This window comes from Chiloscyllium punctatum, chromosome 5 (assembly GCF_047496795.1).
Source record: "Chiloscyllium punctatum isolate Juve2018m chromosome 5, sChiPun1.3, whole genome shotgun sequence".
In the NCBI taxonomy this organism is placed as follows: domain Eukaryota; kingdom Metazoa; phylum Chordata; class Chondrichthyes; order Orectolobiformes; family Hemiscylliidae; genus Chiloscyllium; species Chiloscyllium punctatum.
Window position 1 is genome coordinate 105486379 of NC_092743.1, and position 27350 is coordinate 105513728.

The 27350-nt window shown below is 41.1% G+C and overlaps 1 protein-coding gene across 1 annotated transcript in view; it reads left to right on the forward strand.

Annotated features, from left to right (window-relative positions):
* Positions 1–20640, forward strand: part of abhd5a (abhydrolase domain containing 5, lysophosphatidic acid acyltransferase a) — a 23359-nt gene extending 2719 nt beyond the window's left edge. Inside the window, exons 2-7 of the mRNA XM_072570968.1 lie at positions 4868–4953; positions 10315–10687; positions 14553–14707; positions 15226–15340; positions 17213–17399; positions 20165–20640. Of these exons, the coding sequence (XP_072427069.1) occupies positions 4868–4953; positions 10315–10687; positions 14553–14707; positions 15226–15340; positions 17213–17399; positions 20165–20254 (1006 nt within the window). The 3' untranslated portion in view covers positions 20255–20640. The remainder of the gene's footprint in view (positions 1–4867; positions 4954–10314; positions 10688–14552; positions 14708–15225; positions 15341–17212; positions 17400–20164) is intronic.
* The last annotated feature ends 6710 nt before the right edge of the window (positions 20641–27350 follow it).

Consider the following 27350-nt stretch of genomic DNA (forward strand, 5'->3'; position numbering starts at 1 on the left):
GATGTGGTCACCTCTGACGTTGTCCTTGCCAGTCCAACACCAGCACCTCCAAATAAGGATTATTATATGCTGGATAGCGATACACCAGAGATTGTGAATGATTTGATTTGATTTATTATTATCATATGTACCTAAGTACAGTGAAAAGTTTCATTTTCTGTGCAGTACAGCAGATCATAACATACAAGACACAAAAATAATAGGGTGATAGAACAGAGCAAGGAATACAAAGTTATGGCAGCAAAGAAGGTGTACAAAAAGCAAAATCAACATTAGATTTGACATTTGAGATGTCCATTCATTTCTCATTGGGGAACAGAAGCATCAAGGTTGTCACATCTAGAGGTGTAGCCCGAGTTATTGCTGAGTTAATGGCTTTAGCCACTGTAGTAATATGGATTCTACAATTGTCCAACCTCAGAATTCCACTGTAGAAATTGGTGACCATTCATAGTTCACACTTCAGACTGCTGTCCAACAAGTCCTGCAGCATGGCAAATGAATGTATAAACATCTGGTGAATACAGGTTTTGGCATACACCGCACTCTAGTAGTCTAACCCTTATTGGCATAAAATTCACTCAAGAGGAGGAAAACAACAACAAACTGCCATTCCTAGATGTTGCAGTAGAGCGAGCAGCCAGTGGGGAACTTCAAGTTAACTTCTGCAGGAAAACAACACATACGGACCAAATACTGAATGACAGAAACAAGCATCCCAACATCCACAAACAAAACTGCATTTGAACATTATTTCAACGAGCCACCACATACTGTAGCACAGAGGAGCTACGAAGAGCAGAGGAAAATCACCTATACAGTGTATTTAAAAAAACAGGTACCCAATGAATGCAGTCCACTGATTTCTCAGCAAATAACCAAACAAGCAGACAAACATGTCCAGAAACCCTAACCACTCTCTGCAACATCAAAGACATCACGGAAATTACTGCGAGACTGCTCGGACCTCTTAGCATCATGGTAGCCCACAAACCCACCAACACACTAAAACATCAGCTAGTGAACTTGAAAGACCCTATAAGGATAACAAGCAAAACTAATGTCATTTACAAAATACCTTGCAAGAACTGTAACAAACACTACATTGGACAAACAGGCAGAAAACCAGCCACCAGGATACAGGAACATCAACGAACCACAAAAAGACATGACCCACTCTCACTAGTATCTTTACATACAGGACACCACTTCAGCTGGGACAACACATCCAATCTAGGACAAACCAAACAGATATACACGCAAATTCCTAGAAGCATGGCATTCTATGCTTCTATCAGAACCGGAACTCTATCAACACACACAAAGACTTGGATCCCATTTACTACTTCCTGAGAAAAAGAACAGGAAATAACATCACCACAGGTGATAATGTCACCAACCCAAGGAAACTAAAGACATAAATAAAAAGCGGGCCATATCACCAGTGCTTCACTGGAGGCTCACTGATGATGTTACCTAGTATGGTGACAAAACATCTAAAAACAAGCCTTCCAGTTCAGTGAGCAAACCTAGCTCCAGAACCTCAACCGGAGCTATAAGTCTTCTCAAAACGTATTAACTCTAATAATAGCAGGGAAGAAGCTGTTTTTGAATCTATTGGTATGTGTGTTTAAGTTTTGTATCTTCTGCCTGACAGAAGAAGTTGGTAGAGATTTTAACCTGGATGAGAAAGGTCTTTGATGATTTGTTTGGTTATGATTTATAGTGTTGAATGTGGAACTGTAGTCAGTAAGTAGGAGCTTGAAGTTTATTATATACTGGACAGTGATGCCCTACAGAGAGAGAATGTTTATTATATACTGGACAGCATTACATCAGAGAGTGGGAATGTGTATTACCTACTGGACTGTGATACTACAAAGAGAGTGAATGTTTATTATCTACTGGACAGCGATACCTCAGAGAAAGCAAATGTTTATTGTATATTGGGCAGCAAGAGAGTGAATGTCCATCATATGCTGGACAGCTATACCCCAAGACAGTGAATGTCTGCTATATATTGGACAGTGACACCCCAGGGAGATTGAATGTTCACTGTGTATCAAAAGATAATACCTGAGAGAGTGAATGTGGACTATATACCAGACAGCAGTGTGTGTGAATGTCCACTGGAGAACGTGAGGACTGCAGTTGCTGGAGATCAGAGTTGAGAGTGTGTTGCTGGAAAAGCGCAGCAGGTCAGGCAGCATCCGAGGAGCAGGAAAATCAACGTTTTGGGCATAAACCCTTCATCAGGAAATGAGGCTTGTGGGATGGGGCTTGAGATAAAAGGGAGGTGGTGGGGTTATCAGGAAGGTAGCTGAGAAAGCGATAGGTGGATGAAGGTGAGGAAGAAGGTGATAGGTCAGAGGGGGAGTGATGGACAGGTCAGGAGGGCGGTGCCGAGTTGGAGGCTTGGGAATGGGATAATGTGGGGAGAGGGGAAATGAGGAAACTGTTGAAATCCACACTTATCCTGTGTGGTTGCAGGGTCCCAAGGCAAAATCTCAGGTATTCTTCCTCCCAGGTGTCGGGTGGTAACGGTTTGGCGGTGGAGGAGGCCCAGGACCTGTATATCCTTAACGAAGTGCGAGGCGGATTTAAGTGTTCAGCCATGGGGCGGTACGATTGATGGGTGCGGGTGTCCCAGAGATGTTCTCTGAAATGATCCACAAGAAAGTGTCCTGACTTCCCAATATAGAGGAGACCACATCGTGTGCAACAGATGATATTGGTAGGGTACAGGTAAATCTCTGACAGATGTGCAAGGATCCCTTGGGGCCTTGGATGGAGGTGAGGTGAGGGAAGTGGTGTGTGCACAGGTTTTGAACTTCCTGTTGTGGTAGGGAAAAGTGAAACAAGTGAGGTGTGGGCTACTGGGGGGCTTGGACCTGACGAAGGAGTCGTGGAGAGAATGGTCACTCCAGGACCCTGATAAGGATGGGGAGGGAAGTATATCTTTGGTGGTAGGATCCGTTTGGAGATGGTGAAAGTGGCAGAGGAAGATGTGATGTATGCGGAGGTTGGTGCGGTGGAAGGTGAGGATCACGGGAGTTCTGTCCTTATTGTGTTGGGAGGGGTGGGGTTCAAGGGCAGTGGTGCATGGAGTAGAGGAGATGCACGAAAAGGCATTGTCAACCATGTGGGAAGGTAAGTTCCGATCTTGGAAGAAGGAGGCTATCTGGGACTTTGAGGTCGATATGGTCATCTTGGCAACAGATGCGGTGGAGGCGGAGGAATTGGGAATAAGGGATGGCATTTTTACGGGAGGTAGGGTGGGAGGAGGTGTGGTCTATGTAGCAGGAGTTGGTGTAATAGGTGTCTGTGGTTAGTTGGCTGCCAGAGATGGTGATGGAGAGGTCCAGAAAGGGGAGGGAAGTGTCCGAGATGGCCCAGGTGAATTTGAGGTCAGGGTGGAATGTGGTGGTAAAGTTGATGAATTGTTTAACCTCTTCATGGGAGCATAAGGTGGCGCTAATACAGTCATCGATGTAGTGAAGAAACCGCAGGGGGGTGGTGCGCAAGATGACTGTTCCCCCCCCAACCCCCTCCCTTTTATCTCTCAGCCCCCGGCCCACAAGCTTCATTCCTGATGAAGGGCTTATGCCCAAAACGCCGATTCTCCTGCTCCTCGGATGCTGCCTGACCTGCTGTGCTTTCCCAGCAATGCACTATATTCCGGATAATGGTACTCCAGTGAGAAGAAATGTCTATGATTTGGTGAACACTTTTACCCCAGGGAGAGTGAATGCCCACTGCCTACCAGAAGGTGATACCCCAGAGAGACTGAATGTCCACTTTACTGGAAAGAGCGGACAGCAATATCCAGAGAGTCTGAATGTCCTCTGTAAACTGGACAGTGATACTTCACAGAGACTGAAAACCATATACCAAATACTGTATACCAGTTTGTGATATTCCGCAGATACTAAATGTCTGTTGCATGGCAGGAAACAATACCCCATTCTATACACTAGACTGCAGCACCAAAGAGAGACGAATATCCACTGTAAATCAGTGATGTTCAATAAATATTAAATGTCCATTGGATAACAGACAGAGAGACTCCAGAATGTCCACTGCCTATCAGAAAGGAATACCCCAAAGAAACTGTATGTCCATTCTATAGACCAGAGAGACTGAATGTCCACAATATACTAGACAGCAATACCCCAGAGAGTCTGAATGTTCAGTCAAGAAATCAGGCAGTAATATTCCAGAGGGGATATCCAAGTAGCTTCGAAATCGACGTAGGGCTTTTGCCCAAAACGTCTATTTCGAAGCTACTTGGATGCTGCCTGAACTGCTGTGCTCTTCCAGCACCACTAATCCAGAATCTGGTTTCCAGCATCTGCAGTCATTGTTTTTACCTAATATTCCAGAGGGACTGAATGACCACTTGAAAACTGGGCCATGATACCCTTTAAGAGGCTGAATGACCCCTCGAGAAACCGGACCATCATTGACTCAAGTTGGTTTGCATTTACACTCAAGAAACTTGACGCTCGTAGCCCAGAAAGAGACTAGATATCCAGTCTTATACTGGAACAGTCAAAGACCAGAGTGAGATTGAATATCCATCTAAATTCCAAACAATCACAGCCCATTGTGAGACTGCGTATCTAGGGTTTATGCCATAAGGTTGTAGCCCAGAGTGAAACTACATTCTATGACTGGACAGCAATGCTCCAGTAAGAGTGAATGTCCACTCTATTCTTCATGTGAGGCACAATAGTGATATGATTGTTCTTGCTTGAGATAAGTGCAAACTTGAGTAGCACTTTTACAAATGAATTCATCTAGCAGAACTGATATTGCACGTACAATAAGACACGTTTCTCAATCTTTAACTCCTTTCTCTTGATAGGTTAGGATGGCTTCTCAGTTGGCTGCCTACTTGGTGTCCCACATCTTTGTCTCTTCTCGAGGATGCTGAGAGTAAAATGTTACAGGGTAAGGAGAGATTATCTATTGAACATTCTTCATAGATTTTGCTGAGTCCTGATTTAAGAATATGAAACTGTGGCTGCATTTACAGAGTGTTGGTCCTTGTAATGCTTAACATATAGTTGGTGGAAATCAGAAATTAAAACAAAGTGCTCGGAGTACTCAGTCGGTTATGGCAGGATTTGTGGAGAGAGAAACAAAATTAGTGTTTCAGTCTGTTACCTCTGATTAACAGAGGAGAAAGTTAGAAATATGATGATTTTGAATAACTAGTGGATGGAACAAGATCAAGGTGAAGGTCTGTGTGAGGATGAAAGAGAGAAGAGATTGAATGACAAAAGTTAGTCTTCCAGAACCAAAGAGAATAATGACATTGGAAGGAAAGAAACAAAGAACTAAAATACCTGCCCAGAGTGCTACTGTGTGCTATTGACTGAAAGAAAACAAGCAAACGACAGGAAAAATAAATAAAAAATAAAAGTTATTATATTTAGCTCCTGCTTGCTTGCCAGTTGGTTTCATAGTTGAGATTGTTCTCTAAATCATTGCTACCAGAGCAGCAGGCTTCATATGTTTAAATAGCTAAGCAGGTTTTCCCCTGTACTACTGCTACTTTTTAGACCTGATGAACCATCTGGGTCATTAATGTCCTGCGGGGAAGAAACTGCCATCCTTACCTGGTCTGGCATACATGTGACGCCAAACCCACAGTAATGTGGTTGACTCTTAATGCCCTTTGGGGAATTAGGGATTGGCATTAAATGCTAGCTGAGCTGTTGATACTCTCATCATGTGAATGAATTTTTAGAAAAGCTACTTCTCTTTCTACTCTCGCTTTAACTTGACTGACTCCAACTTTCCCTTTGCTGATCCTGACTCTGAATCTGCTGTTGAAAATGTGTTGCTGGAAAAGCGCAGCAGGTCAGGCAGCATCCAAGGAGCAGGAGAATTGATGTTTTGGGCATGAGCCCTTCTTCCTGAAGAAGGGTTCATGCCCGAAACGTCGATTCTCCTGCTCCTTGGATGCTGCCTGACCTGCTGCGCTTTTCCAGCAACACATTTTCAGCTCTGATCTCCAGCATCTGCAGTCCTCACTTTCTCCTCTGAATCTGCTGTCCCATCTTTCATTGCTTTAACCAGCCAGGCTTGCTTCACTGTGTTGAGTTGACCATGTCATCTACCCTGTGTATCAGAGGTGAGGTGTACAGGGGGTGGAGATGGGGCGAATATATGTGTTTTAGAGGGAGGGGAAGATGGTTATTGGAGTGGTGTGTGTTGGAGGTGTTGCAGGAGTGGTAATGTCAATGGATTTGTAATCCAGAACACCAGGCTAATGTTCTGGGGACATAGATTTGAACCCCACAGTAACAGATAGTGAAATTTGAATTAAATGGAAATTGATTAGTCTAATGGTGACCGTGTATTCACTGTTGATTGTTGTAAAACCCCACCTGATTCACTAATGTCCTTTAGGGAAGGAAATCCGCTGTTTTTACCTGGTCTGGCCTTTAGGTGACAGATTCACATCAATGTGGTTGACTGTCTCCAGGCATTTAGGGATGGGCAATAAATGCTGACCAGTAATGCCTACATCCCATGAATGAACTTTTAAAAAATAATGCCTGACTCAAGACCTCCGAAACAAACTTTCTGCCCTGACCTCCATTCTAGCAAGCGGGTACCAGGAGGGCAGAGAAAACACTTCCAGGGAGTCCTCAAAGCCTCCCTTAAAAGATGCAATATCCCCATCTTCTCATGTAATCTCTTGCTGAAGCCCACCCAAGCTGGAGAAAAAGCATCCATGAAGGTGCTAACCAAATTGGGCATCACTGACAGGCATTGGTGGAGGCCACATGTAAACAGCGGAAGGTGTACAATCTGAGCATCCCTTCCACCCACCTGCCCTATCTGTGACAGTACAGACCCACTGTTGGTTTGTTCAGCCACCTGAGGACCTGTGCACACCTGTGGAGTGAAAGAAACTCATCTTCACTCTCAATGGACTGCTTAAGAAGAAGATTGTGTTTAATTTTGGGCATCTAACCATAGTGCCTGGAGAGATTGTTGAATATCCATTTATCGAGGTGTTGCTCGGGACAAAGGAACTGACCTATGGTGAGGGGCTGGTCAAACCTGGGTTAATTTCCTGCCAGAGGTGAGGTTAAGGGTAATATGATTGACCTTCTAAAAAACATTGACTGAATAAATGAGAAATAACTCTCTCCACTCAGGTAACTCAGAAGCCACAGATGTAGTTTTAGAATTTGAGGTTAGATGGTGAGCAGTGAAACCAGCAACCTTTCACTATGTAAGAAATTAGAGGGATTTGGAATACTAGTGCCAGAAAGTCATCAATGCAGAATTAGTTAAGGTGCCTCAATGCAATGCAAACTTAGGCGGCACGGTGGCTCAGTGGTTTGTGCTGCTGCCTCACAGCACCAGACACCTGAGTTTGATTCCTGCCTCAGATGACTGTCTGTGTGGAGTTTGCACGTTCTCCCCGTGTCTGCGTGGGTTTCCTCCGGGTGCTCCAGTTTCCTCCCACAGTCCAAAGATGTGCAGGTCAGGTGAATTGGCCATGCTAAATTGTCCATAGTGTTTAGTGCATTAGACAAGGGTAAATATAGGGTGGGCGAACAGGGCTGAGTGGGTTACTCTTCGGAGGATCGGTGTGGACTTGTTGGGCTGAAGGACCTGTTTCCATATTGTAGATAATCTAATCTAATCTTAGTAGAAAGTAAGGGAGAAGTGATTTATCTGTTTCAAAAGATAGACCCACTGATGGTTGAATGGATTCATTGGGCTAAAAGATGTAGTCCTTTATATTTGTGATACATCTTGATTGAGACTAGAAATTAAGATCACTAATAGTAAAATGAACATCATGTGTTCTCCTTTACATTGGGGAGACTGGACGCCTCCTAGCAGAGCACTTTAGGGATCATCTCTGGGACACCCACCAATCAACCACACCGCCCTGTGGCCCAACATTTCAACTCCCCATCCCACTTTACCAAGGACTTGGAGGTCCTGGGCCTCCTTCACCGCTCCCTCACCACCCGACGCCTGGAGGAAGAACGCCTCATCTTCCGCCTCGGAACACTTCAACCCCAGGGTATCAATGTGGACTTCAACAGTTTCCTCATTTCCCCTTCCCCTACCTCACCCCAGTTTCAAACTTCCAGCTCAGCATTGTCCCATGACTTGTCCTACCTGCCTATCTTCTTTTCCTCCTATCCACTCCACCTCCTCCCTGCTCTATCATCTTCATCCCCTCCCCCACTCACCTATTGTACTCTATGCTACTTTCTCCCCACCCCCACCCTCCTCTCATTTATCTCTCCAGTCTTCAGGCTCTCTGTCTGTATTCCTGATGATGGGCTTTTGCCCAAAATGTCGATTTTACTGCTTCTTGGATGCTGCCTGAACTGCTGTGCTTTTCCAGCACCACTAATCCAGAATCTGGTTTCCAGCATCTGCAGTCATTGTTTTTAACTCATTAATTACTATGTCAGACCAAGATATGTTTTCGAGGACAGAATTAAAGCAGGTATGCAAATATTTAATTATGACAATACTGAAACAAAAGGAAATGTTTCTGCAAAAAGGATGGCACGGTGGCACAGTGGTTAGCACTACTGCCTCACACTTGGGTTCAATTCCCACCTCCGGCAACTGTCTGTGTGGAGTTTCCACATTCTCCCCGTGTCTGTGTGGGTTTCCTCCGGGTGCTCCGGTTTCCTCCCACAGTCCAAAATAAAATGTGCAGGTTAGATTAATTGGCCGTGCTAAATTGCCCGTAGTGTTAGGTGAAGGGGTAAATGTAGGGGAATGGGTCTGGGTGGGTTGCTCTTCGGAGGGTTGGTGTGGACTTGTTGGGCCGAAGGGCCTGTTTCCACACTGTAAGTAATCTAATCTAATTTTTAAGAGCGGCACGGTGGCTCAATGGTTAGCACTGCTGCCTCACAGCACCAGGGTCCCAGGTTTGATTCCAGCCTTGGGTGACTGTCTGTGTGGAGCTTGCACATTCTCCCCATGTCTGCGTGGGTTTCCTCCTGGTGCTCCCGTTTCCTCCCACAAATCAAAGATGTGAATTGGCTATGCTAAATTGCCCAGAGGTGCATTAGCCAAAGGGAAATGGGACTGGGTGGATTACTCTTCGTAGGGTCGGTGTGGGCTTGTTGGGCCGAAGGGCCTGTTTCCACATTGTAGGGAATCTAAACTAATCTAATCAAAATATTTGGCAATGGTTAAGTAGTGGAGAGAAAAAATATAATGGTTGTTTTGAAGTTATTTCTAGACTCAGCAGAATGCTTTCTCACATTATGGAATTCCATCATAAACAAGGGTGCATTTTATCAGTTGAGGAACTAATCCATCCCAAACTCTATTGAAAATAGTCTCCTACTTTGTTTGTCTCTGCTGTAAGCCTTTCAATTCTGCCTACACTGAAAAATGTATTTAAACAGATCTTTGTTTGGAAAAATACAGGAGGGCAGATTGTTTAGTAAGTTAAACATCGAGTTATCTTCTAGTATGGCATCCAAACATTATCATTGCATTCTAACCTGTTGAATAGAATGGATCTATATTCCCTAGAGTTCAGAAGAAAGGTGACCGTGGGGTGGGGGAAGGGGCTGGACTTAGATGCTGCAAGATTGTTGCTTTAACTGGAGAGTCACTGTCCCAGGATAAGGGATTAACTGTTGAGGACTGAGATGAGGAGGATTGTGACTCGTTGGAATTGTAGCAGAGATCTAGGGATGCTCAGTCATTGAGAATGTTCAAGATTGATATCAATAGAGCTGCCTTCTTGAATTGCTGCTGGCCATATGGTGTAGATACAGCTACAATGCTGTTGGGGAGACTCCAGTGACAGTGAAGGAATAGCGATATAGTTCCAAGTTAGGAAGGCTTATGTCTTGTGTCCTGTGCTTCCAGATGGTTTGCTGTCAAAGAAGCCTTATGAAATTCCTCCAGTGTAACTTATATCTTGTCACTTTGCATTTGTATGGAAGGAGTGAACATTGAACGTAGTTGGATGGATTGTCAATCAAATAGTCCTCAATAGTCTTGAATTTCTCAAGTGTTGTTGGAACTGCAGTCATCCAGGCCAATGCAGGCTTGTGCCTTGTTGATAGGCTTTGGGGAGTCAGGAGGTGAGTTATTCACTGCAGGATTATTAGCCTGTAACTTGCTCTTTACCCACAGTATTTATATGGCTGGGCCTGGTCAGTTTCTAGTCAACATGAATCCCTAAATCCAAGATAGGTTGCTGATTCATTAGTTTATTGTTTGACTAATTTGTTAAGTTCGGAAAGGAAAAAAAACAAATCTGACTGATTTTAACTACTTTACATTTTGCAGGTGTCAGAAGTAAATTTACGAAAAAATATATTACGCTACCAAGTGGCAACAAGATATGGACACTAATGTTCAATCAGGACACTCATAACAAAACTCCACTTGTTCTGATTCATGGATTTGGAGGGGGAGTTGGACTTTGGACTTTGAACTTTGATGCACTTAGCATACAACGCACTGTATATGCTTTTGACCTTATAGGTTTTGGTCAAAGTAGTAGGCCTCATTTCAGCACTGATTCTGTACTGGCAGAAACACAATTTGTGGAGTCTATAGAGGAATGGAGAGCTACAGTGGGAATGGAGGAAATGATTTTGTTGGGACATAATCTTGGAGCTTATTTGGCTGCCTCATACTCAATTAAATATCCACAAAGGTAGGTAGAAAACATTTTGTACAAATAACAGTTTATAATAAGGTGCAAATTTGGAGGGTTTTGTAAGCAGTTTTAGTAAACCTATAGTTACTAGTTACCACGAGCACTGGAAAAGTTGAAATAATTTCTTTGCTGATGATATTTCTGCACATGAAATGTAACTCCTGTCAAGGAGTAAGCTTTAAATTCCTGTGCAGACTCAGTTAGTGAGCCGTAGATCCTCCATCATTCGTCGTCAGTACTGTTTGTATTGCACTTTCAGTGTTTATTATTCAAATGTATTTTTTCCAATCAGTTTGTGAGGGTCAGCATCGGAGCTCCAGTGGTTGATAACCTGACAAATCTGTTTAAGAATGAGAGTCAAACCAGGAACTGAAACTCAAAATGACAACTTCCAATTATGAGGGATAGAAAAAGCACACTAAGAGTAAAAATAAAACAAACATTCAGCTGCTTTATAAAATTCAACACTAAATAACAAAGCTGTTGTTTAGGATGAGGATAAGGTTAATTAAACATCCTGGCCAGTGGCAGCTTCAGAGGAAACCATAAGTCTATTGTGAGAAATGAAGGACCATACCTCATATTGTGACAGCAAATATCTAGAAAAAAATGAGACATTGACAGCAAGGAAGCAAGAATAGAAAAGTCCTTCCTTGCATGTTAACTTAAGCTTCCCATCCATCTAGGAAACAAATCAATCAGAAATTTAAAGGTAAATAACTGAGAATGAGAGTTGAAGGAAGGGAACAAGGAAATTACTTACACGTTAACTTTTATAAAGTACTAGACAAATAGTGTTACAAAAAGTAGTCCTGCCTATCCCTAGTAATAATTTCTTTCTCTCCTCAGTCTTCACCAAAAATTCAGCTCCCGTTCACATTCACTTTATCCCTCCCTCCTTCCCTAACCATTTTTGTAGTGCTTCATTAATTGCAGTATTGATTCCTTGCTCAGCCCCAAACTAGCCATTAAGTCCCACATCTCAAACAGTACCAAGATCATCACCTTGTGTCTCTGAACTATTTCCAGTTTGCACCCTTAAAATTAGAGGAGTCAAGTTAGAAAACACTTTTCCATACATTGATAGAAATCTGGTATCTCTCATCCCAATAGACTGTATTGGAGGGGCTGTTGGAGTTTTCGAGCATGAGGTAGATTTTTGTTTGATGAAATGTCCATCACATTCAAGAATCATACAGAGGGCATAAAGTATTGTGATCAAAACAATCCTGTTTTGGTGGAATGATTTGATGATCTCTGAACAGTGCTGATTTTATTCTTTCATGGGATGAGGGTGTCACTTACAAGATTAGCATTTGGTACCAATTCCTGATGACCCTCTAACTAAGTGGCGTATCATTTCAAAGGACAGTTAAGAATCAACCATGTTGTTATGGGTCTGCAATCAATCGTAAGTCAGACTGGGTGAGAATGACAGAATTCCTTCTCTGTATTAGCAAAACAGGTGGGTTTTTAACCATCATCCATAATTTCCACCAGCTGCCATGGTGAGATTTAAATCTATGTCCTCAGAACATTAGTTGGGCCTCTGGGTTACGAGTCTAGTGACATCACCACTATGCCACCATCTCTGTGATTGTTATCTAAGTTACACTACAGATAGTCAATTATAAAGTATTGATGAATGAACACCAGTGACACATCAACAAGAAATACAAGATCAATGTTTGTAGCAGTTGGCATCCTTTCCTACTGACTATTTGTTTGTGCAATTCTATAACATAAATGCAAGGAAGAAAGAGAAAACATGTTGCTGGTTCGTCCAAACCACCATAAAGTCACTTCAATTAAAGAAAATGGTGGCATGGTTAGGAAAGCCTAGCTTGTAGGCAAAAGTGAGGACTGCAGATGCTGGAAATCAGAGTCTAAATTAGAGTGGTGCTGGAAAAGCACAGCAGATCAGACAGCATCCGAGGAGCAGGAAAAATCAATCTTTCGGGCAAAAGCCCTTCATCAGGCCTTCATTCCTGTTGAAGGGCTTTTGCCCAAAACATCGATTTTTCCTGCTCCCCCGGATGCTGCCTGACCTGCTGTGCTTTTCCAGCACCACTCTGATCTAAGCCTCGCTTATGGCTGAGGGAGCTTCTGATGAGACTGTGGATGGAATTTTAATCTAAAGTGGATTTTACACCTGCCCATATTGTTGATTTGAAAGGAGAGTAAAACCTGGCAAAGCTGTAAATTCAAAAACATACCGAATCACTTTTAGTTCCTCATTGGCAGGATAAGTTAAATTAGCCCCAGATTTTAAAGACCAATTCTTTTACCATCAATAGAGCTTTCACTCACTTAATGCAGTCCCTTCTTTTGTGTTTCTCATTTTTCTCCTAGTTCTATGTTTTGTTTTATGTTAATCCCTAAATTATTACTGTATCTCCTTACAGGACTATTTTCCTGTCTTCCGCTTCCTTTTTATCTGTTTCTTTCTGTTTTAGTGTCTTTCCCACTCCATTTCTGTTTTACTAATATATTGTTCTGTTTCTCTTTGTGCGTCACCAGCACCTCATGTTTCTCACTTATTTTCTGCATGTTCCACTTTTTCTCTGTCTTATGTCTCTCTCACCCCGCTTTCCTGTCTTGGATCCTGGCTGTTGAGCTCAGTTGTAGAAAGCACAACAAAGCTGAAATTTCACGTTGTACTTGCATAAGTTACAGGTTTGAACCTACATCTATTTATCTAGCAGTTTCTAATCATGTTTTAGTACTGTGATAAAACCTGAATTTCAAAGTTCAGCTTTGGATCAAGCTGAATTAGAAAGACCTGATGCAATTTACCTTTAACAGTTACAAAAGGCATTTATAATTTTATCAATTAAGTTTTATTTTCTTCAACTTCCTCATTGTATCCTTTCTGTTCCTTACATTCTGCATTTGTGGGATTATTTCTTCTTAAAATTCACACTGCTACTATAGAGGCATTGAAGAGGTGCTCTGTAAGCTTCTTTTCTAACTTTGGATAGCTGTAGGTCAGCAGGTAAATCTTGTTTGAGTCAGAAGGTCATGGACTCTAGAAGTCTCCCATTCTAGAGACTTGAACACAAAATCCAGGCTGACAATCCAGTGCAGTACTGAGGGAATGTTGCACAGTTGGAAGTGCCATCATTCATACAGGATTTTAAACCAAGGTCCTATCTGCTCTATCAGGTGATTGTAAAATATCACATGGAATTATTTTGGATAAGCGCATAATAGTTCTCCCCATTGACCTGGGCCAATATATATCTCCAAACCACGTTACAAACATTAACTGGTCTGTTTCTGTGTGCTAACTGACTGCTGTGTCTCCTGTGTTGTAACAGGGACCACACTTCAAAAATCAACTCAGTGCTGTAAACTGCTTTATTGTTTAACGGGATTTAAGTATTCCTGACCCATCCTTAATTGTCCCTGAAATGAGTGGTTTGCTAGGCCATTTCAGAGGGCAGTTAAAACTCAGCCATATTACTGTACATCTGGAGTCACATGTGCAGGCATGAGTGGATAAGAAAGGCTAAGTTCTTTCTCTAAGGGACATTAGTGAATTAGATGGGCTTTTATACAATCAATATTAGTTTGATGTTACCATTACTGAGACCAGCTTTCAATTCCAGGTTTGTTAATTGAAGTGAAGTTCTACTATCTGTCAAGGTGGAACTTAAACCCATGTTTCTAAAGCATTTACCTGTTTTTATAGATTGCTAATTCAGTGACAGTACTGCTAGGCCACTATCTCTTCTTGTGAAAGGCCCTCTAGAAATACAAGTCTTTAATTATGAAAATCACACCTAATAGCTTAAGTTAAGCAGATGTGAACGTGTCTATTGTGGAGACACATAACAGTGAATGGATCTGTTTCGTTTAGGGTAAAGCACCTTATTTTGGTTGAGCCATGGGGATTTCCAGAGCGACTGAACGACGGAGAACAGGAGCGACCAATGCCAATCTGGATAAAAGCCCTGGGTGCAATCCTCAGTCCCTTCAATCCATTGGCAGGCCTTCGATTGGCTGGACCCTTTGGTAAGAAAGCATCAATATGCAACGTCCTATTTTACACCAGAAAATTCACTCTCAGCTGTACACTTGCATTGGTGGACAATATTACAGGAGTAATTAACAAGGATACGTATCTGAATGCAAGAAAATATGTTTTAACTTTCACACTGGAAGTTATTCTCACAGAAAATGTGTAGCTACAATAAATGCCATACTCCATAATGATAAATTTGATTACAGATTTTATTCTGCTGTTTCCAGATTGTGGTTTTGTTTATTTTACAACTTAATGATTGAGAAATAGGCCCTTTAGTTCCATTGACTCCATCTGGCTCTCCTTATCATAAACTATACTCAGCCTATGTAACCTCCTTGGGAAACATTGCATCAAAACAGCAAGAGGCCATTCAGCCTCTTAGCATCTCTCTTTAATTCATGATTGATCTGTATTTCACATCTACTTACCTGCCTTTACTCCATATCCATATATCCCTTAATAACAAAGGTACATCAGTGGTGAAATATTTCTTAATTTATCACAGGTCCAATTCTGGTTCAGCGGTTAAGGCCAGACTTCAAACAAAAGTTCTCCTCGGTTTGTGAAGATGAAAGTACTGTCACCGAGTATATTTATCACTGCAATGCCCAAACTCCCAGGTAAACACCAGAGTTATCTGTGCTGGTGTTTTTTTAAATTTTTTTTCTCTCTAGCATGATTGTTTCCTCAATCTTTATGGCATATGTTTTGAACTGAACCATAAATGTCAGTAATGACAGTTGTGTCTATAAATTGGAAAATTTGGAATCGTTGTCCTTGAAGAAAAGAAGATTGAGAGGAGATTTGATAGAGTTGTTCAAAATCACAAGGGGCTTCAGCAGAGTAGACCAGGAGAGACAGTATCCGTTGAGGGGACAGGGGCAGTCTAGAAGCATTTGACACTAATTTCATTAGTTAGCAAAAGTGTCAATGGTGACATGAGACAAAACTTTTATGCTGTAGGTAGTTAGGATCAGGACAGTGCCTGATAGTGTAGTGGAGGCAGATTCAGTTGTGGATTTCAGAAGACAATTAGCTTATTATCTGAAGACCAAAGAATACAGAGCTATAACAAAAGGGGGAGGGTGTAGCATAAAGTAAGTTGTCATTGCATAGAGCCAGTGGACACAACAGGCAAAATATTCTTTTGCCTGTAACTTTTCTCCAATTCTATTAACTGCTCTGGCAATGAGAAGTAAACCCTTTTACCAGAGTAAATTGAGTTTAAATGTAGTATCAATAGATTGGTTTTGGTTGTGCTAACAAAATGCTAAAACCTCAATATTCAAGAAGTAAAGTAGTCAGGAATTTATGACTTGCACTGAGCTTCGTTCAGATCATGAAAACTGCATCTTTCATTAATTATTCAATATAAGGACTCAGATACATTTTATTCCTGGGAAATCGTAAAGTTGTTATAGTATAGGTAAACTTTTAAATCCGTGTTTACCAAACTATTTTCCAATCTGAAACCATTATGACACTTGAAAGTAATGTGACCACCCCCCCACCGTGGGGCATGCAATAACAGAACAGCAATAAAACAACAGAGTAACAGTCCCATTGTACGCCCGTCCCCAACACACATACATGCACACAATGTAATCAGTTCCCAATAGGATCCAATAGAAAACTTAAATGGAATAAGATTGTGTTTTTCTGTAGAATAAGCTCATTCTACTTCAGTAGTGCAGCAGTATAGTTCACATTGTACGATATGACTCGGGCAGGTGGGGAGGAAGAGACTGAGAGATGTGGTAGACAAAGCCAACTGCAGACACTGCCTTTGTGTTAGTGCAGGGCACACTATCAGAGGAGGGGAGCATGACACAATTTGTTGTTTCATCAACATGAATTGGGTCTTTTTAAGAGCTCATCCATATTTGCATGGTATGATTGCTTCCTCCTAGCTATATTTTTTACTCTTTCATTCACAACCCATTTCCATCAATAATCAGTTTCTTTTTGCCATCTCCTCTGTATTTAAATTCATTATTGTCCAGAGTCTCAGGGAATAGAAGATGTCACCAAGCATTTGTTGTCTTGCTGGCCATTCTCATCATAGACAACTTGCTCAAAATTTGTTGTTCTATAATTAGAATATACTGCAGTTTCTAAACAAGTCTCAATCCCTCTGACTAACCACTCTCTAACCATTGACCAATCCCCAGTATTCATTTTGGGCTCAGAAAAACAGACTGAGAAATTAAAATTGGGACACATAGGGAAAAGATTTGGAAAGCACTGGGTTAAATTTTGACAATTCTTTCATTCAGATACTAATGAATTGTTACAGCTATCACTGAATTGTTCCAACTCAGAAATGGTATAACATAACAAGCTATTTAAATTCCTCTCAATAGTCAACACCTGATGGCTATATAAAGTTTTGCATACTTTTCAATCCACCCCAGTTGAACAGCGGTTATGTGAGAGCGGAAAGAAAATTGTAGGTGTTCCCTATCAAGTTTTAATTTTTCACATGTTTTTAGTGGTGAAGTTGCTTTCAAGAACATGACTATACCTTATGGTTGGGCTAAACAGCCAATGCTATTACGGATCAATCAGATACAAGAGGACATCTCCATCACAGCAATTTATGGAGCACGCTCTTGCATAGATGGCTATTCTGGAAAACAGATCAAAGCACTAAGACCAAAATCCTCCGTCAACATAATAGTAAGTAAAAAATTCTATATTTTCTTTCAAGATCTTCACATTCAGGTGTCAGTTTGAGAACCCATTACGCCTGTACGGGGTTCATCAAGAATGGAAAAATGAAGAGACTTTTGGAATTTGCTGCTAACCTCCATTTTGTGATCATTTCTGTGATAGGAGAGGGTCAGTACAAGAAGCTCCCAAGCAAAATAGATTACAGCTTTGAATGCTATGTCCAGCCTGCCATATTCCTGTGTTCTTGGCAGCTAGACACCCAAAGAGTGGGAATTAAATGGGAATTAATGTCAACATAGATTTATTTTTTAAAAATGCCCATTTGTCTTCTTTGTTTTTGCTTTGCTTTGTGGAACACTGAGTAGTTTCACACTGATAGAAACAAGCCTGGAAAAATTACCATGTAGAACTTCCATGCCGATTTACTTAATTTCTTTACAGGAAGGACTGACCTCTACACCGAATTCTCTGATCCATTGATCTTGTCTGTCCCTTCATACTCTCACATACATGGAACTGACTTCAGCTTTTCTGCTGTGAGACATGTCATGCTCACATTATAAGCAATGAATATTTGAATAAACTACTGAAATATATTGGGATTTCATTCTTGATCTTTTTCACTAATAAAACCCCCTTTGTAGGCTAATGGAACCGTACCAGATCTCGTGATCTCTTCTAGCTTCTCTTCATTGTAACTTTGATTTCTGTCTCAACCTTCCTTTTTTGGGGGGATATGAAAGCCAGTTGTATTTGTATTTAATTTGACCAAGAGAAGTTCATTTTCTGACCTACTTTAGATTAGATTATATTAGATTAGATTAGATTCCATACAGTTTGGAAACAGCCCTTCGGCCCAACAAGTCCACACCAACCCTCCGAAGAGTAACCCACACAGACCCATTTACCCCTGACTAATGTACCGAACATTATGGGCAATTTAGCATGGCCAATTCACCTCACCTGCACATTTTTGGATTGTGGGAGGAAACAGGAGGAAACTCACGCAGACACTGGGAGAATGTGCAAACTCCACACAGTCACCCAAGGTGGGAATTGAACCCGGGTTGGCACTGTGAGGCAGCAGTGCTAACCACTGAGCCACCATGATTAAAGTGAAGTTGGGACTTAAACCAGATTAACTTTGATTTTATACATTGGCTGGTCAAGCTTGTGAGCTTCAAGGCCTATTCTTGCTCTTATTTCTTAGGTTCTTATCTACGTTATGTACAAACATATGAAAGAAATCTGTTCTTAAAAAGATGCAGGGACCCTTTCTCAAGGTTTTTCACTTTTTGTTTAATTACCCAGGAGCTTGGGAACCTATGGTGTCTTTTTCTTCCTTCATAACAATACCTTCACCACTTTGAGTTTATTGTCAACTAATTATCATACTTTTCTCATGTAATATAATTGTTATGATTGTGTGCAATTTGGAATTCTTACATTTGTCCTGATGAGTTCAAGATGAAAATCTTCGACAATATGTCTTCCTTTTCAGTGATCAAACAAGCAATTAAGTCGTTTTCTAGGAAAACCCATGGGGTTAAATCAAGGCCTGAGAAGTTCAGACTAGAGTCTTTGAACAAAATAACTTTTCGAATTGGAACATGATTCTAATTAATTGCTGGAACCAAAATGTTCAAATCACCAAGGTCGTTTTACCAAATGAACAGTAATTCATTTTTTTAGTGTTATTAGTTCAAACCACATACATATTCAAAACTTCTGATGGTCAGGTTTTAATCAGCCACCCGAGGGCAGCCTGATTGTTTGATGTTTTACAATTTACCGTACTCTTAGATTTGTTAGACTATAATGAGGTCCTTCTTTTCAATCATAAACATGGCAGTTTTCGTTACAAACTGCATTCCTTGAGAAGTCTTTCAGACATGTCTTATCTCTAGAAAACACAACTGCCTAGTGAAATGACTTTGGTGATTTAACCATTTTAGCATCAGCTATTAGGCAGAATCATCTGTTAGTTCTAAAAGTAATTTTGTTCAAAGACTCCAGTCTGAATTCTTGAGTGTTTTTTATCCTTGGGAGTTATCCCAGAGAACAGTGGAAGCTTGCTGTGAGCAGTCACTGCATGCTTCCTACATTACAAATCAAGAATTTCTTTATTCACTGCAGAGTGGTTTAGGACTTCATGAAGTTGTGAAAGGTATGATAGAAATGCAAATTTTTTTTAACAGAGTTAAAAATCCCACAACACCAGGTTATAGTCTAACAGGTTTATTTGGAAGCACTAGCTTATAGATAAACTGATGAAAATACTATTTAAAAATTACAAGGGAGTCAGGACACTTTTCCAGAGTCTTGGAAAGATAGGTTGATATTCCTGGAAGCAAGGAAAAATGCTACCTGCTTTTGAAAGTTATATACAAAAGCTTAGTTTGTTTCTTTCATTTTATTTATTCAAGGAGTGAGAAAAAAATGCCCATTAATATGTGACTGTATTTGTTTGCTGTTAGATCATTTGGTTTTCATATTTTGAATTAAGGCTTCTGGATTTTTTTTTGATGTCTGAAATATTGTCTTGTAGAGGAATTAAACTAATCCATTGTTTAAAAGCAATTAACAATGGGGCTTGTTGGTTGTTGATCAAGCATACTACAAACACTTATAAATCTCATAGGTCAGATGGACACTGAAAGCTTCATAAAATGTAACAACTTTGATGTAAAGTTGCATTAAATGTCAAAACTAGAAATTGTTCGATCTATTTTGTCAGCATTAACACATTTGTCATTCATTTTGCTTTATAGGCAATTCGAGGTGCAGGCCATTATGTGTATGCTGATCAACCAGAAGACTTCAATCAAACAGTACTGGGAATCTGTAGTACTATAGACTAGTAATTGTACCGAGAATTTACTGTTGTGTACTTTAACAATCACAACAGCAAGAATCTGCATTCCTGTACATTGCCAATCAGACAGTGCTAAGAATCTGCTGTTCTGTATATTAATCATTCAATCTTGGATTTCTATAGCACTTCTAACTAACCTTTGCATTTCTAATTCAAAATGTAATGAATGCAAGCAAGGAAGTCAATGTAACTACATTAGTTTAGCATCAGAAGTTGCATAATTCTTTCTGAAACTTTGAAATTCAAACTGAAACTCATGCTGATTTTTTTCATCTTTGTTGAAACATTGTTTTGAACCTACCTAGTATTATTATACCAAGTTTTAGTTTTTGGTTACCTCTGCCATTACAGTATTTAATTGTGCAATATTAATTCTGATGTCTTATAACTATTTAATATATTTGTACAATTTTAATGGTCTGATTACAAAGATTTTTGCTTTGATTGAAAATGTAAAAGCTTTTGAGAGAAATTTATTAATTTAAATTTACACTTAAAATACACCTTAGACAACAGATTATTTAAAGATATGTTTTGCCCTAGTCTTCTGTTCATTTTCTCTATATTATTTGCTCACATAAGTGAAGTCACTGCACTTCAACCAAGTAATTTAATGCATGAACACCCTGAGGCATTTCTGAGAAATTTGATAAATTGCTGTGTCACTGAGGATCTTTTTATGTCTTAGTCTAAGATTGTGGTAACCAATTGCTGCTCAGTTCCCTCTTCCAAAGAATTCACAGTAAGAATCACATTCTATTGATACTTCGATCTGTGTCTGGAATTGGCTGTCTGTAGACACTTCTAGCACTAGTTCAACAATCAGAACTCTGCACTAAACTTCAGAAGGATTTCAGTAATGCACATCACCTCTGTATAGAATGAAAGATGAAGATAAAACAACTGATATCCTCGGTAACAGAATAGCACTCGTTTTGCTGGAAGCTAACCTATGGTCATTGAACATTGCTTTCTGCTTTCTTTCAGTCTGATGGACTGATTGGACATTGCCTTGGCCATGGCAACAACAGGACTGCAATGAGAAACATAGGCAAAAAGTATGTTCTGTAGATTGTAAGCCAGTTATTAAATGTAATGAAAGGATTCATGCATCTGTGTGCTGCAGACATACATGTTATGGACCAGGCCAGACCCCTCAAAACATTTCAAGGAGATAGCCCCAGACCCTAACTTTTCTAGTTGTTTTAAACAGGTATAAAGTAGATATTCTAAGAGTAATGCAGTTGTCCCAGTTCTAAACAACAGAATTTATTTATAGGTTACTGAATAAAACACAAACAAAAGAGAACTGAATTTAGAATAACTTAATCTATCTAAAAAAAAATCGACTCATCGCAACTGAATGATGCTGTTCCAAATATCTGCAACATCCCATAACACCCTTAGAGTCATAGAGATGTACAGCATGGAAACAGACCCTTCGGTCTAACCCATCCATGCCAACCAGATATCCCAACCCAATCTATTCCCACCTGTCAGCACCCGACCCATATCCCTCCAAACCCTTCCTATTCATATATCCATCCAAATGTCTCTAAAATGTTGCAATTGTACCAGCCTCCACCACATCCTCTGGCACCTCATTCCATACACGTACCACCCTCTGCATGAAAAAGTTGACCCTTAGGTCTCTTTTATATCTTTCCCCTCTCACCCTAAACCTATGCCCTCTACCTCTGGACTGCCCGACCTCAGGGAAAAGACTTTGTCTATTTATCCTATCCATTCCCCTCATAATTTTGTAAACATCGATAAGGTCACCCCTCAGCCTCAGAATCTGTAGGGAAAACAGCCCCAGCTTGTTCAGCCTCTCCTTGTAGTTCAGATCCTCCAACCTGGCAGCATCCTTGTAAATCTTTTCTGAACCCTTTCAAGTTTCACAACATCTTTCCTATAGGAAGGAGACCAGAATTGCATGCAATATTCCAACAATGGCCTAACCAATGTCCTGTACAGCTGCAACATGACCTCCCAACTCCTGTACTCAATGCTCTGAGCAATACAGGAAAGCATACCAAACGCTGCCTTCACTATCCTATCTACCTGCTACACCACTTTCAAGGAGCTATGAACCTGCACTCCAAGGTCTCTTTGTTGAGCAACACTGCCTAGGTTAAGTGTATAAGTCTTGCTAAAATTTGCTTTCCCAAAATGCAGCACCTCGCATTTATCTGAATTAAACTCCATCTGCCTCTTAGCCCATTGGCCCATCTGGTCCAGATCCTGTTGTAATCTGAGATAACCCTCTTCGCTGTCCACTACACCTCCAATTTTGGTGTCATCTGGAAACTGATTCAGTGTGTGGATGTACTGACGAGAGAAGGTGCAAAACTTGACTTACTCTTGGGAAATAAGGCAGGGCAGTGACTGAGGTGTCAGTGGGGGAGCACTTTGGGGCCAGCGAACATAATTCTATTCGTTTTAAAATAGTGATGGAAAAGGATAGACCAGATCTAAAAGTTGAAGTTCTAAATTGCAGAAAGGCCAATTTTGACGGTATTAGGCAAGAACTTTTGAAAGCTGATTTGAGGCAGATGTTCACAGGTGAAGGGACGGCTGGAAAATGGGAAGCCTTCAGAAATGTGATAACAAGAATCCAGAGAAAGTATATTCCTGTCAGGGTGAAAAGGAAGACTGGTAGGTATAGGGAATGCTGGATGACTAAAGAAATTGAGGGTTTGGTTAAGAAAAAGAAGGAAGCCTATGTCAGGTATAGACAGGATAGATGGAGTGAATCCTTAGAAGAGTATAAAGAAAGTAGGAGTATACTTAAGAGGGAAATCAGGAGGGCAAAACGAGGACATGAGATAGTTTTGGCAAATAGAATTAAGGAGAATCCAAAGGGTTTTTACAAATATATTAAGGACAAAAGGGTAACTAGGGAAAGAATAGGGCCCCTCAAAGATCAGCAAGGCGGCCTTTGTGTGGAGCCACAGAAAATTGCGGAGATACTAAATGAATATTTTGCATCAGTATTTACTGTGGAAGAGGATATGGAAGATATAGACTGTAGGGAAATAGATGGTGACATCTTGTAAAATGTCCAGATTACAGAGGAGGAAGTGCTGGATGTCTTGAAACGGTTAAAGGTGGATAAATTCCCAGGACCTGATCAGGTGTACCCGAGAACTGTGTGGGAAGCTAGAGAAGTGATTGCTGGGCCTCTTGCTGAGATATTTGTATCATCGATAGTCAGAGGTGAGGTGCCAGAAGACTGGAGGTTGACAAACGTGGTGCCACTGTTTAAGAAGCGTGGTAAAGACAAGCCAGGGAAATATAGACCGGTGAGCCTGACCTCGGTGGTGGGCAAGTTGTTGGAGGGAATCCTGAGGGACAGGATGTAAATGTATTTGGAAAGGCAAGGACTGATTCGGGATAGTCAACATGGCTTTGTGCATGGGAAATCATGTCTCACAAACTTGATTGAGTTTTTTGAAGTGACAAAGAAGATTGATGAGGCAGAGCAGTAGATGTGATCTATATGGACATCAGTAAGGCGTTCAAAAGGTTCCCCATGGGAGGCTGGTTAGCAAGCTTAGATCTCATGGAATACAGGGAGAACTAGCCATTTGGATACAGAACTGGCTCAAAGGTAGAAGCAGCTTCTCTAGGTTCCCAGCTAAAACCTTGACCAGCAACTTCAAACAGACTACTTGCTAAAACCAAACCAGAAAAAAACCCTGAAATGGGAGAACTGGCCACTTCCTTTTCATTGTACAAGTGTTTTTTAGAAAGCACTTAAAAGCTTTTTCAAGTAGATATTTCAAGACATATCGGAACCTCTGCTTTTACGACCCCTCTGAAAAAAAAACGAAAGCGGCATGGTAGCTCAGTGGTTAGCACTGCTGCCTCACAGCGCTAGGGTCCCGGGTTCAATTCCCGCCTCAGGCAACTGTCTGTGTGGAGTTTTCACATTCTCCCCATGTCTGCGTGGGTTTCCTCTAGGTGCTCCAGTTTCCTCCCACAGTCCAAAGATGTACAGGTTAGGCGAATTGGCCATGCTAAATTGCCCGTAATGTTAGGTATATTAATCAGGGGAATGGGTCTGGTGGGTTGCTCTTCGGAGGGTCGGTGTGGACTGGTTGGGCCGAAGGGCCTGTTTCCACACTGTAGGTAATCTAATCTAATCTAATCAGAATAACCTTGTTAAAGGAGCAGCATCGTCACACATAGGCAAAAGGTTAGTCCTATAGATTGCAGGCTAATTGCTAAATTTAACAAGTTTTCACAGTATAGTATTGTGTTGGCCTGCACAATAGGTAACGCATTTTAAAACACAGGGATACCGTCTTTGATCTTTTAGGACTGAGATGGTAAGAAATTGCTTAATTCAAAGGATACTAGTTCTCTTTAATTCCCCATCTCAGAAAGCTGTGGATGTTCCATCAGTCAATGTATTTAGAGCTGAATGGTTAGATTTTTGGTCTGTCAGGGAATCAAGGGATATGAGGTGCAGGTATGAAAATGAAGTTGAAGCCCAAGATCAATTATGATTGTAATGAATGGCAGAGCTGGCTCAACAGACCGTATGATTAACTCCTGCTCCTCCTTTATTCTTTGTCAAAGGTGCCCCTGGCAAGGCCAGCACTTATTGCTCATCCTTAATTCTCCTTGATTTGCTAGACTATTTCAAACAGCACTTGAGAGTCAACAATTTGTTATAGTTTTGCAATCAAATGCAGGCCAGACTGGGTGAAGAAAAGAGATTTCCTCCCTTAAATGTGTGTGTCTTTGTAGGATAGAAGGTCAGCCTAATGGATTTCTACAATATTTAGTAGTTCTGTGGTTACCATAGCTGAAGTTAGCTTTATATTTCACCAGCTGCTGTAGTTGGATTTGAAATCATGTCTAGGACATTAACCTGGTCCTTTGGAATACTAGTCATGACATTACAACTGTGCCATAATCTCTCTCTAATTTTTGTGTAAGTCTCTTAGTAATATTTTGAATGTTTTTTTGACCTCGTATGCTCACTGTTTCATAGAGGGGTCAATTCCCAAATATGAGAATTAAACTTACAGAGCAGAAACTCTGTTCTAATGCAGAACCATTATGGCTAGATATGCTCAGCTAATTGTTTTAGACACATCTTCTGTTAAGAATCAACAGATTCAATTCCTTATTCAATCAATTCCTAGTGAACTGCTCAGGATCTTGCTTTCATGTTGAAATGCTTGCTTCCTGTTGCAGTTCCACTGCAACTAGAGGTTGCAGCATTAATATTTTACATTACTTCACTCTTCCTTTTTTAAAAGTTGAGTGTAATTTTGTTTCATGGTTCTAAAGCCTGGGTTAAGGATTGAGAGCAAATTAGATGTTGACAGAGATTGCTGCATTGGAATCAAAATTGGCCCCAACTCTCATTTAAATTATGTGATCTGTGGGAGACTGCTATACATCCTCTGTTAAGTCTATATTTGCTCTCTCTATCCTTTCTGTCAAAATACATCACTTCACCCTTCAGAATAAATTCCATCTATCAGTTGCCTGCCTACTCTGTTTACTTTTTTTTATTCATTCACAGAATGTAGGCATTACTGGTTAAACTATCATTTGTTGCCTATCCCTAATTGTCTTGAGAAGGTGACGGTGAACTGCCGTCCTTTGGATTAGATATGACTCCAATCAGTGGAGACAGTTTTTTCCTGATTCCCATTGACTCTAGTATTGCTCAGGTTCCTTGATGCCATATATTGTCAAATACTGTTTTGATGACAATGGTAGTCATTCTCAACTATTCTACAATATATTGGCATCATTGCTCACTTTTTATCACATCTGCAATTCTTGAAAGATTTGATTCCAATGTCTCAAAACTATTGCCAGTGTGAGTTTTCTTTTACCTATTGGGTTATTTATATATTTTTATGCTTTGATTTTTCAGAACCCTTCAAGTAATTTCTTGTTGCTAATGATTTTTATTCGTGCCGTTGTGAAATGGGAATGTCAATCTGTGCTGCTAAATTCATTAGTATGGAATACTTGCTTATACACCAGTCATTGAATGCAACCAAGCAAGTGTAGCAATCAGTTAGGAAGACAAATGGTATGTTGGCCTTCATTGTAAGAAGGTTTGCATACAGTAACAAGGAAGTCATACTGCAGCTGTATAGGACCTTTATGAGACTCCACCTTGAGTATTACGAACAGTTTTGGTCTTACCTAAGAAAAGAAATACTTGCCACTAGATAAGACAACGATGGCTGGTTTTTCATATAAGAACTTGGGTCGACTGGAGCTGTTTAGAAGAATGAGAGGGGATCTCATTGAAATGTATAACCCCTGTCATAACTGGACAAAACTGTTACAAGCTGAAAATGTGTTGCTGGAAAAGCGCAGCAGGTCAGGCAGCATCCAAGGAACAGGAGAATCGACGTTTCGGGCATCAGCCCTTCTTCAGGAATGAGGAAAGTGTGTCCAGCAGGCTAAGATAAAAGGTAGGGAGGAGGGACTTGGGGGAGGAGCGTTGGGCGATAGAGGGAAGTCAAGGTGAGGGTGATAGGCCGGAGTGTGGTGGGGGCGGAGAAGTCAGGAAGAAGATTGCAGGTTAGGAAGGCGGTGCTGAGTTCGAGGGATTTGACTGAGACAAGGTGGGGGGAGGGGAAATGAGGAAACTGGAGAAATCTGAGTTCATCCCTTGTGGTTGGAAGGTTCCCAGGTGGAAGATGAGGCACTCTTCCTCCAACCGTCGTGTTGCCATGGTCTGGCGATGGAGGAGTCCAAGGACCTGCATGTCCTTGGTGGAGTGGGAGGGGGAGTTGAAGTGTTGGGCTACGGGGTGGTTGGGCTGGTTGGTCCGGGTGTCCCAGAGGTGTTCTCTGAAACGTTCTGCAAGTAGGCGGCCTGTCTCCCCAATATAGAGGAGGCCACATCGGGTGCAGCGGATGCAATAGATGATGTGTGTGGAGGTGCAGGTGAATTTGTGGTGGATATGGAAGTGTCCCTTGGGGCATTGGAGGGAGGTAAGGGGGGAGGTGTGGGTGCAAGTTTTGCATTTCTTGCGGTTGCAGGGGAAGGTGCCGGGAGTGGAGGTTGAGTTGGTGGGGGGTATGGACCTGATG